Source organism: Scomber scombrus, chromosome 3, assembly GCF_963691925.1.
Source record: "Scomber scombrus chromosome 3, fScoSco1.1, whole genome shotgun sequence".
Classification (NCBI taxonomy): Eukaryota; Metazoa; Chordata; class Actinopteri; order Scombriformes; family Scombridae; genus Scomber; species Scomber scombrus.
Window position 1 is genome coordinate 15,493,625 of NC_084972.1, and position 12,339 is coordinate 15,505,963.

The 12,339-nt window shown below is 41.0% G+C and overlaps 1 protein-coding gene across 1 annotated transcript in view; it reads left to right on the plus strand.

Moving 5' to 3' along the window:
* LOC133977539 (low-density lipoprotein receptor-related protein 1-like) overlaps window positions 1-12,339 on the plus strand; it is a 99,904-nt gene that overhangs the window by 26,130 nt on the left and 61,435 nt on the right. Inside the window, exons 3-6 of the mRNA XM_062415728.1 lie at window positions 1,681-1,818; window positions 11,128-11,247; window positions 11,853-11,981; window positions 12,074-12,337. Of these exons, the coding sequence (XP_062271712.1) occupies window positions 1,681-1,818; window positions 11,128-11,247; window positions 11,853-11,981; window positions 12,074-12,337 (651 nt within the window). The remainder of the gene's footprint in view (window positions 1-1,680; window positions 1,819-11,127; window positions 11,248-11,852; window positions 11,982-12,073; window positions 12,338-12,339) is intronic.

Sequence of the window (12,339 nt, forward strand, 5' to 3'; positions counted from 1 at the left end):
TGGTGGTTCTATAGCAAACCTTGGTGTAAAGGATACAGGATGTTACTGTATCATATACAGTGGGCCCAATCACTTTATCTCTCTGTACTGACACATAGTGCCTGGACCATGAAGAACATGAATGTGATGCTTATAGAATACAGAGGCTAAAAAGTATAGAGTGGCTTTGTCAGTGTCAGTGCGCATTTTTAAAGTTGTTAATGGTTTTGTGTTTAGTTGGGTGACAAAGAAGAGTTAAGGGCCCCTTTGCAGGATAAGCTGGGTGACGCCTCTTAGTTGGATGTTATTTTATTTCCTGATGAAGGGTCAGCTTGTGCGTAGATACTACACACCTGAGCTTCTCTTTAGAACAGGAGGAAGAGGGATTATACCAGTTTGCTCATCTGTTGATTAAAATGCATTAAGTTCTTGAGCAGCCATTGGTTGCCACATGAGGAGTGTCCCCTGTAATGAATGAGTTAATATAAAGTGATTTCTTCAAGCTTTAACTGATACCCCCCTAATGTAGATATAACACTAAAATAAGAACTTTACTGTATTGCTTGATGCTATTTAAGGGGTTTTCCATTGAATATGCAACTATTTAAACTAAGTCCCATTGACCCTCATGACCTATTGATTTCCAGTAAAGGTACGCATTTGGAAGTGTGTCTTCATTTCACCTGTTGTAAGTGTGGTCAGATACTCTTTGCACAGGCAATCTGCACAAGCACTCCATGGTACCTTGTATTTGGATTTGTGATGAGACCCCTACAGCGGAGCTATCTATAAATATTATGGAAAAAATAGTGTGATGTGCACTCAATGGGGGAGACGGCAGAAAAACATTTCTGTGTTGCTCCTGTACTGACAGTGAGGAGGGTCTGACAAATATGCTGCCAGCCACAAACAGTGCCTGCTGTCTGTCAGAAAATCTGTCATCGACTGGCAGAATGAAAGGACAGTGTTTCGTAAAGATTGATTTTAAAGTATTTCACCTATACAGTTTGTAGTCAAGATAAAATGGATGACAGAAAAATGGATATTCTAGGGTAAGATCAATCTTTAGGAAATCATGGATCATGGGACTGTGCAGTGCATGCCTTCGTGATTCCGAACAAACTATCTTGAAACAGGGTTGGTGGAGTGGCACAGCTGGTGCTGTGTCCACAGAGAAAGTGTTGCAGTGCAGTTTTGGTATCCATTTTGGCAATACATTGTGTTTCTGCCTGGTGACACTGACTCTTGATGCAAACCCAAGCAGAAAGAACAATGTGAACAAAGTGACTTTAGTCGCACATGGACTTCACATAAATCAAAGCACGTTAAGTTTTGCATCATCCACTTTGATGCACAATTATGATCTTGTACACATTTGAATATGAAATCACAGTTATTAATGCTACCAAGGAAGAATCTTTAGTTGAGTTAGATTAATGGGTTGATCATTACCAACACTCACTGTATATAAATATGGACATCATGACAGCTCCCCAAAAGTGAACGATTGATGGGGGCATATCCCACAGGTTGTCATCCCATTGCCTAACATGCTCCTGACATGCGCCTTAAGCACATTTATTTAGAAGATAATACTTTTAGAGTTTCAGAGGGTTTTCATGAACTATTATGACATAATACTGAACATCAAGTTCAAATAGACATAATACAGTTGACCATATTTGTGTTTGTCTTACTCAGGTCCACACAGTGCTGTATCACACTGCCCTCCAAATGAGTACCAGTGTGGAGGAACAGAGCTCTGCATCCACATGAGTAAACTGTGCAACGGAGCTCCAGACTGTACTGATGGCTGGGATGAGGGACCACACTGCAGAGGTATCACTATCACACACATCCTCACCATTCAGGGACACATGCATGTTTGTTAATTTGAGTGTTAATGAGTGTGCAGGTGAATATTAATATGCTAGTACATTCTGTTTGTTTGAAAGAAAAGGAAATGGTCAATATGCTGTTAATCTGACTGGATCTCTTTGGTTCTATTTTATTCATCCTTACTTATTTCACATAAGTTCACACCCTGAAATCTTCACACTGTGCTGTAACACAAAAGTCATAGTGACAAATGTATTTACCACCACTACAAGAAATAAACAAAATATAAAGAATGTTTTAGCACATAATGCAGCGTATTATCAAGTCATAATTCTTTATGCTCCAAGTTTGATATGCTTTCTGTGTGTTGATGTGAATCAAGACCCTAACCCAAATTAGGGAAGCTGTGGACATTCTATATCCAGAAAATAGGAAGCAATTTATGATGAGCTTAGAAAAATGTAATACCCTCTAAAAGAATATGCTGATCAAGTTCCTCAAAATTCAGAGTGGAAAACTGGATTGTGCAAATACCTGAATATCTTTACAGGATGGATGAATAATTATAAGACAGGGTCTAAAGGGAAGTCAGAGTTGAGGACTTCCTCTATTGGGTGTCATGTCTGTCAAAAGGTCAGCAGAGGAACGTGATTATTGGCAAATTAAACTCTTCCCATCATGCTGCTATGTGTCATGATGATGATCTCAAGTTGGTTTTATTCCTAACAAAGGTTATAAAATTGCAGACTACATCATTAAAAGATACCCTGAACGTCTAGCAGCTGAGAATCATACTGAAGCAAACACAAAGGATTTCATTATTAATTTATCCTGATTAGCACAGTGAGCAGTAACTTCAAGATTCAGAATTCAATACCTATCCTGACCATATTTTGCTCTCCTGAGGGTTGACCAGTCACTCTTTTCCTTCACAGAGGCAGGCACCTGTCTTTTCCACATCTATCATTTCTTTCCCCCACTACACCTTCAGTTAAAAAAACTAGCTAAAATGAAATATTTATGAAAGAAACATGGAGAGAGGCATGAGAAAGTACATCAAATTTTCATGTGCTTTCAGCCTGGCTGGACTTTGAGGTTAGAGCAGACTTCTGTGCATGTGTGTAGGGTTGTGTGTTTGTGTGTTATGTATTCACCACATAGTGGGGACAAAAATATGCCCACATGGGAAGACACGCCAGATTTCTTGGCACAAAAATGCAGTCCCAGTTATAATTATTTTAAGGCAAAGCGTGCTTAACATACATACTGTACCTCCCCCCATGACATCTTCAGTTTTCCAAGGGGTCAAGTGTCTGATATGAGTTGTTTACATCCTGAACTGAAATGGATGGAGTATTTTACGCATTTTTATTTGCTCCAAAATAAATGTTTGTGGTACGTGTTTCAGTAGGTTGTTTACATTGTTGCTCATGTTGGTTTTCTAAACACATCTCAGTTGTTCAACGCTCAGACTTGTTTTGGATAATTCCGGGCATGTCTGTAATTTGAACTGTGGCTGTCCCAGGCAGCAAGCCTCTGGATTGCAACAGCAAGACTTGTGTACTTGTTGCCCATCTGTAATATTCATTGCATTGTATAGCTGTTGGCAGCAGGGCAGTTCAAGGAGAAATGTACATGTCTAAATATGTACAGTATAGCAAAGCAAAAGAACTGTGGGCTTTTGTTTCTTTCATCTTGAAAAAGTGACACCTTGAGTAAGAGATTTTTGCTCCGGGTCTGCTCCTTCTCTTCCCAGAGGTGTTGTGGTCGTGTGAATTGTCTGCCAGTGTTTCTGGGCAAAGTGAATCACTGGTGACTGATAGATCTCAGCCTTATTTGACACGACTGTGTCTGTTTGACTATGACTCACTGTGTCTTGATTTATATCTCACAGGATACGCAGTGCACTGTTGAAAACTCTGCTGAGAGATTCCATTATGCACCGGTCAGCTGCCTGGAAGGTGTGATTGTAGCATGTTGTGTTTGGGCCCTTCTGTATTTCTGTTTCATATTTTTTATTAGTATGTATACAAGAATAACAAAGGCACTTACATGGTACATTGGTGTCAGCATTAAACATGTTTGTATACACCCTTGGATTTAGAATTGTGTTTTTGAGAACAATCAACAGTTACAGAATTAAAACCAAATAAACTATACAATGTTTAGATACTGAGATATAATCTATATAAAATGATTAGACTGACATGACAGAAGAAATACATAAATAATAATTAAAAAAAAGAGGGAAAAAAAAAAAGGGGGAAAAGAAAAGAAAGAGGGAGTGTGTGCGTGTGAGAGAGGGGGGTTACATTGATGCAAAAAAGTCCATAAACGGTTGCCATTTGTTGTAAAATTTGCTCAAGTTCCCCCTTCTTGAATATCTAATTTTCTCGATTTTCAAAAAGTACATAACCTCTGTAATCCATTGTGTACTGGAGGGAGCAGTTGTGGATTTCCAATTTAGAAGGAGGTTGCGTTTAGCAATGAGTGAGGTGAAGGCTACTACTTCCAATTATTTAATAGAATATAGGGTATAGTCATCCGGAAGACCAAAAATGCCAATGTGTGGTGAGATATGAATAGTTCTTGAAAATACCTTAGACATGGTGTTGAAATAAATTTGCCAAAAGTTCGACAGAGCTGGGCAAGAGAAAAACATATGCGTAAGATTGCAAGGTGTGCCTCCACATCTGTCACAGACATCTACCATATCTGGGAAAATCTGTGCCAGCCTAGTCTTCGAATAATGGCATCTAAATATAAAAATCCTCAAAACATTTCAGTCCCTTATCGTGCCATAAGGAGAAAGTGGGATCAGTGAATGTGGGTTTAAACACAGGATTCCTTAACAATGGGGTTAGAGCTGCGGGAGCAGTAAATTTAAACTGTTTCCTAAACTGAAACCATATCTTGAGTGTGGCGTTAACCACCGGGTTGCAGGTAAGGCCAGAGGGGTTAGCTGCCATCGGGCCGGTCAATAAAGCAGAGAGAGAGACTGGGGAGCATGACTGTGCTTCCAGCTGATACCAGGGTACATCAATTGACTTGGACCAGAGTATAATTTTAGTTATGTTCACGGCCCAGTAGTAGAATTAAAAATTTGGTAAAGAGAGACCGCCGTAGAACTTACAATTCTGAAGTATTTTTTGTCTAACTCTAGGTGTTTTGCCATTCCACAAAAAATGACAAATGATTGAATCTACCGTTTTAAAAAAACTTTTTGGCAAAAATATAGGTAAACATTGAAAAAGAAATAAAAATTTTGGCCGGACACTCATCTTGACAGTATTTATTCTCCCAATCAAGGAGAGAGGGAGGGAACCCCATTTTTGAAAATATGTCTTAATCTCGGCTAAAAGGGGAGAGAAATTTTCAGAATAAAGAGCTTGGAAGGACCTGGCTATGTTAACCCCAAGGTACCTAAATCCCGAAGTACTCAATTTGAAAGGAATGTCTGACTGGGAGAGCTGCATCGCTAGTTTATTAACAGGATAGCATTCACTCTTGGCGACATTAACTTTATACCCTGAAAACTGGCCGAATCTATGAAAGAATGAAACAATAGAGGGGCAGACTCTTACTGGATCTGTGACATATAGTAACAGGTCGTCGGCGTATAATGACAATTTCAACTCTGTATGAGACCTGGTGATGCCATTAAAAGTAAGAGAGGTCCTCAAATACATAGACAAGGGCTCTATTGCAAGTGCAAACAGGAGAGGAGAAAGAGGACAGCCCTGTCTGCAACCTCTATTTAGAAAAAAGTAGCCGGATTGGGTATTATTAGTCGTAATACTGGCACAGGGAAGCGTATAGAGAAGGCTTAACCATGATATAAAACTTTCACCAAATCCAAACTTAGCCAAAACTGCAAATAGATAGTTCCACTCAACACGATCGAACGCCTTCTCAGCGTCGATCGCAATCACTACTTCAGGTGTGGCACTGGTTTCTTTAGAGTAGATTATGTTTAACAAAGTACGAACATTATAATAGAGCTGACGCCCCTTTATAAAGCCTGTCTGTTCCTTAGAAATAATTGTTGGAAGGACCTTTTCAAGTCTGCGGGCCAAAGCCTTTGCAAGAATCTTTGTATCGACATTCATTAAATAAATTGGCCTATAGGAGGTACATATATCTGCATCTTTGTCCTTTTTTAAAAGAACACTGATAGAGGCTTGTCTCAATGTAGGAGGGAGAGAGCCAAGTGATAAAGATTCAAGATAAACAGAGTGAAGTAATGGAGTAAGTTCGGCCTGAAAAGCTTTAAAAAATTTGACTGGAAGCCCGTCGGGTCCCGGGGCTTTATTATTTTGCATACTTTGTAAAGCTAAGTTTAATTCTTGAATGGTCAGAGCAGAGTCTAATTGATTAACCAGTTCTGGGTTTATGGAAGGAAACTGAAGTTCGTCTAAAAACCTGTGCATATCATTTGGATCTGATGAGAATTCAGACTTGTACAGGGATTCATAAAAAGATGAAAAGACAGAATTAATAACAACCGGGTCCTCCTGCAACGCTCCTGATCCGTCTTTAATGCGAGGTATTAGACGCGAGGCTGCTTGACGGCGCAATTGGTGAGCTAGTAATCTACCAGACTTGTCGCCATGTTCGTAGTATCTGGAACGAGAATGAAGCAACAGGCGCTCAGCCTCATTAGTTGTGATAAGATCTAGCTCCGTTTGTAAGACCACGCGCCTCCTTGAAAGATCGTCAGAAGGGGCGGTTGCGATTTGCTGATCTACTGATTTTAAATCAGTTGAGAGCTTCTGAATGTTTGACATCCTTAATTTTCTTATGTGTGCAGAGTATGAAATTATCTGACCTCGCAGAAATGCTTTTAAAGACTCCCATAGTAGTGCTTTAGAGATAAGTTCCGAATCAGATTGGTTAAGAGCAATAAAATCCTCTATTGCACTTGTAATGAATTTATAAAATTTTTCATCTGATAAAAGTGAGGTATTGAATCGCCACTGGGTGGGATAGCGAGGTCCGGAGGAAATCTGAACATCTATGGACACCGGTGAATGATCTGAAACAATAATTGGGTGATACGAGACATTTGTCACTTTTGGCACAAGTTCAGCGTCTACAAAAAAATAGTCCATTCGAGAAAAGGTCTGATGCACATGCGAATAAAAAGAATATTGCCTACTCCTCGGATTCCGAAGTCTCCAGGGGTCAACATAGCCATTGCTAGACATGAAATTGTAAAGAGCCTTAGCCATTAGTGATTGGGTTGAGCCGGGTTTAGAGCAGTCTAGTTGAGGATCAATAGCACAGTTCATGTCCCCTCCAAAAATCAAAAAACTGTCACTCAGAGAGGGCAGATTTTCAAACAACTTGTTCATAAAACAAGGATTATCAAAGTTTGGTGCGTAAACATTGACTAACAGGACAGGCACACGAAATAGAGTACCTAAAACTATCAGATATCTGCCATCTCTGTCGGAAATTATATTAGTCAGGGTAAATGAGACTGATTTACCAATCAAGATGGCCACCCCTCTGGCCTTCGAGTTGAAACTAGAATGGAATACCTCAGTAACCCAGGGACATTTCAGTCTGACTTGATCTTTGTTCCTCATGTGGGTTTCCTGCAAGAACACAATGTCAGGTTTCAGCCGCTTCAAATGGGAGAATACCCTACATCGCTTGACAGCACCCCCTAGACCTTTAATATTCCAACTGATGAATCTTACATTTGAGCCTGAAACATTAACCATATGGAAAGTGAGTTAAAATAGGAGGCAACCAGGTTCCCTACTCTACACTTCAGGGGCAAGGGGGGGAGGAGAGAGAAAGGGAGGAAAAGGGAAAGAAAAATAGAAAAACAAAAAAACAAAACAAAACAAAAAACACACACACACAGAGTTAACTTATCAAACTCACCCCAGAACCCACACCCTCCCCCCACAGCACCTACCACTATCCCATCCCCAAACGATAGGATACCAGTGCTAACTCCACAAGGAGTCATAAACAAAACAAATAAACTCCAAGCTTTGGACCAAACAGACATCTTCACCTCGCTCCAACTTGGCTGGAGCTCCTGGAAACATTGGGAAGATAAAAATATGTAGCAAAAGACAGGGCCTAAATATTAAACAACACAAAGCTCAGGACCATCTAAGAAATCTGCACATAAGTACATAAGCATAGTGACTGCTTATTAAAACAGCAGGAGTTATGGTGCCATTTATGTCAAAATTAACTAAACATGTCAACAGTAATGGTATATTACTCAAAACTGTTTCGTAGATCATGCTGTGGATCAAGAACCGTTTCAGCACTATGAAAAAAATAAATAAATAATAGCAATCAAATAAGCATAATAATAATGCTAATAATAATAATAATAACAACATAACTGTAATGGCACCTACACTCAAACTTGTGTTTTAATAACTATGCTGTAACAAACCCAAGTTTACTTGAGTGTTTTCACAAAGGCAGCGGCATCCTTCGGTGATGTAAATTCCCTTGTGACATCCCCTCTGGTGATCCGGAGACGCGCCGGGTGTAGCAGCCCAAATCTTATGTCGGGAATGTCCCTGAGCTGGCGTCGGATGTCATTGAAGGCTGCACGGGCTTTGGCTGTGCGTGCAGTGAGATCCGGGAAAATGGAGATGGTTGAATCCTTCACCTTGATCTGCCGCTGGGTTCTAGCACGTCGTAGGATGTCAGCGCAGTCTGCATAGTAGTGTGGGCTGTAGGGATCGATGCGCCCGGTCCACCACTGGCTCTTTTCCCAAGCTGAGAGCATCCTTCAGCAGGATTGAAACTGTGGTCGCGTCAACCGCACCGTGCTCCTCGGGTAGACCTATTATCCTGATATTGTTACGGCGAGATCTCGCCTCCAGATCTTCACATCTGCTGTCGAGAGTAACAAGTTGGGCCGAAAGTTTGTCCACTTTACTTTGAAGTGAAACCACATCGTCAGTGCATGTCGACAGCGAGCCCTCCATGTCCGTCACAGTTACCTTTAGCACATCCACGTCCGTCCGGATAGCCGCCATGTTAGCATTTAGCTCCATTTTCACACTCTGTAGCTCGGACTTTATCTGAGTGAAGTTATTTGTCATTGCCGTCTCCAATTCTGTCTTAAAAATGCCTACCACCTCATTTCGAAGAGCGGCGAGGAGTTCAGCCTTAAAGTCCGGACAGGCCAGGCTCGAGACGGGGGCAGTTTTCTCTGGAGTGGGGGGCTTAGCAGGCGCACTCCGCGGCGGGGTGGCCCCACTACTCCCCGGGGAGGCTGCAGCCTGGGGGGTAGGCCTCGCTTGCGTAGCCGCCGGGATGTTCGTATTTTTCTTTGGAGGCATAACGGGCTGTTAATACAGTCACAACGAGCTTGCGGAGTCAAAATGTAGAAACAGAGAGTACACAAAAGGCCCTATATGATCATTTAAAAGAGTTTCACAGGAGCTCCCGCAGGCACGTCTTACTCCATTAGTCGCTGAACCGGAAGTCGCCCTTCTGTATTTCATGTGTCTGCAGCCTGGGAGATGGTCGGGTTTGCAGAGAGGTATTGATTGTGAGTGCAAGACAGGAATATTTGTTGATTCATACTGTGTCTTTGGGTTTCCATTCACAGGCTTTCTGTCTCATATTTATTTTATTTGAAGGAACAATCCATCTTGAAAGGGCCCGGTGGATATTTCTTGTAAACGTTTACTTTCAGCGTTTCTCACCAAACTCATTGTGTATATCCTTGAGGCCAAACAAACACATGAAATCCATTTCCTTCATCGTATAATGTTTGCAAAGCCCATTTTTCTTACAAGTTTGAATCCTGTATTGTATTGTACATCATGTTTACTAGCTCACAGCCTCCTTCTTCCCTGCCTTTGTTGGCGCATTACAGCCACCTGTAGATCAGTGGAATAGTGTGAAATCTTTGGTAGGAATGTGTATCAAGTCCTCAACAATACAGGGACCCACCCATCAAAAACATCTCTACAGTGCTGCTAGAGGACAAAAACTCCATCATTAACACTTTGAAGACATAATATTACAGTGATCAAATTAAGAGTAATGTTAGAGCCATTGATCTGCAGAAGGCAGAAAAAACCCACAGCAACACTACCTGCTCAGTTCCAAATGGCAAACAGATACAATTAGCGGCTCGCCAGTGAACACCGCGGACCATTTAGCAGCTAAAGAGCCAGATATTTCCCTCAGGAGTCTATCAAAAACAGAGCCAAAGGAGAGGTGGTGGACAGAAACATGACTCCAAAGGAATGATAATGTTGCTCTGTAACTGCTTGATGTGTAAATAAGAAACTTTTTGCAAACAAGTTCGCCGTATGAACTAAAAGATGTTTGAAATGTCAGTGTCGTGCTCACAACTCTGCTGCTCCCAAGTGGCAAAATAATCAGTTTTTGTGGATTTAAAGTTATATTAATATTTCAATCTACACTATGAATTTAAGGTTTCATAGTTTTACATTATAATTTTCTTTTGCAGATATTTTGTTCATGGTATACTTTTTTTATTGGCCTCACACAGCTTGTCTAAAATGTTTTGTTTTATCTTGTCTCTGCTGCAGTTGTGCTAAGCTGTTCACTTGTGCTCTATTTTTTGCTGTGATGATTTTTTAGATGTGAATGATTTTTCCACTTCTGAGTTCATCACTCACATCAAAAAAGCATTCTGGTTTAATAGGTGTTTTTGTTTTCAAGGACAGATCTAGAGTATGCACTGTATCTGAGAAGCTATTTACATCTCATTCAAAGATACTGACTACATATCACATTTCTTCACAGTTCAAATGTTTAGCTTATTAGTATCTGACCTGAATGTTCTATACTTAAACTCAACATATGTGCCTCATTGTCATCCTGGCCACAGAGAGTGTAGTTCGATAATTTAGCCAAATACATCAAGTATTTACGTACTTCAGCACCCTGCTGAGTTGTAAATATTCCCCAGAAAGTGCACAATGTTTTAGCAACACCTGATCCAGATACATTACAGGTATGCCGTGAGCTCTGTATTTTCCGCCAGATAGAAACCAATAGGATGAATGAAACCTGTGGATTTACAGTGGTACATTGAATGGATTATTACATTATTATGTAAGGAACCACTAGTGTTTCAGCTAAATGACAATATCTGTGACATAAAAAACAAGAATAAACAACTTGTACCTTAATAGACAGTTGTTCCTGTGTACAAAGTCAAGTACAAAGTACAAAATGTCGCTCCCTTGTTTGTCTGCACATTATGTCTTCAGTGATCATCACAGTGGCAAAAACTCATCACTGTCCTCTCTGCCCCTCCTATCCTTTGTCCCTCTTCAGAGTTTATATCCAACTGCTCACTCATGGGTTGTCAGGAAACCTGTGCAGTGACTCCAGGAGGGCCTGCTTGTTACTGTAAGAGTGGTTATGAGATCAGCACAGATGGAAAGACATGCAAAGGTGAGTTTCTCTATTCACTGGCTGGCTTCTGGTCTGGTCAAGTACTGTATGTGCTGAAAGTCTATAATCAATCATGATTCAGCTTTGTACAGTGCATGAGGTGATAGTAAAAGGATGGGAATACCACCCAACGTTTGTAAAATGTTGTTTGGTACGTTGCATCAGCAACAAACAGGAGCTTAAGTGCTTATCCATCCTGTAGCTCCATGTCAGCACCGAAGTTCTTTCAGCATCCAAAGCTGCAACACTGTTTTCTCTGGTTTCTGAGAAACTAAACCAAGTGCAGAACACACAGTGGGTAGTAAAGACACCTCTATGTCTTAGCAGGTGTTGAGGTTACAGAGGAATGACTGGTGATGGTAAGCAATACTTGTAAACCCCACTAATATAAGTTATTATAGTTAGTATAAGTTATTTTTTGCAAAACGCTGATAAAATGTTATATCTCTATGAAAACTGAGAACGAGACACAGATTTTATATCCCATCTGTGGATCTGCTTAAGTTTTTATTTTATTTTTAGTTTGCACTATTTCTGAAGTAGAGTTTTCGGTTTGAAATGCCTGAACTGAACAGTATTGACCATCTGTGGTTTCTGTGGTTCAGATTTTGATGAGTGCACTGTGTATGGGACATGCAGTCAGTCCTGTACCAACACTGAAGGCTCCTACACCTGCTCCTGCGTGGAGGGCTACTTGTCTCAGCCAGACAACCGCTCCTGCAAGGCCAAGAATGGTAAGTACTAGCCGACAGCTGATTGAGACTGTACAGATGTTCTGTTTAGATTTCTCCTGTTCACTGATTGTTATGTCCACGTTACTTTCCAGTGCCAGTAGACCGCTTGCCTGTCCTGTTGATCGCCAACTCCCAGAACATCCAAGCCACCTCCCTGAGCGGCACCACAGTGCACAGCCTGTTGTCCACTAGCACCAAACAGACCACGGCCATGGATTTCCTCTATGCCCAGGAGACTGTCTGCTGGATCCATGTAGGAGACTCCCCTGCATCCACACACCTCAAATGTGCCAAGATCCCCAATCTGAAGAGCTTCACAGATGAGAGAGTCATCAACATCTCCCTCAGCCTGCATCGT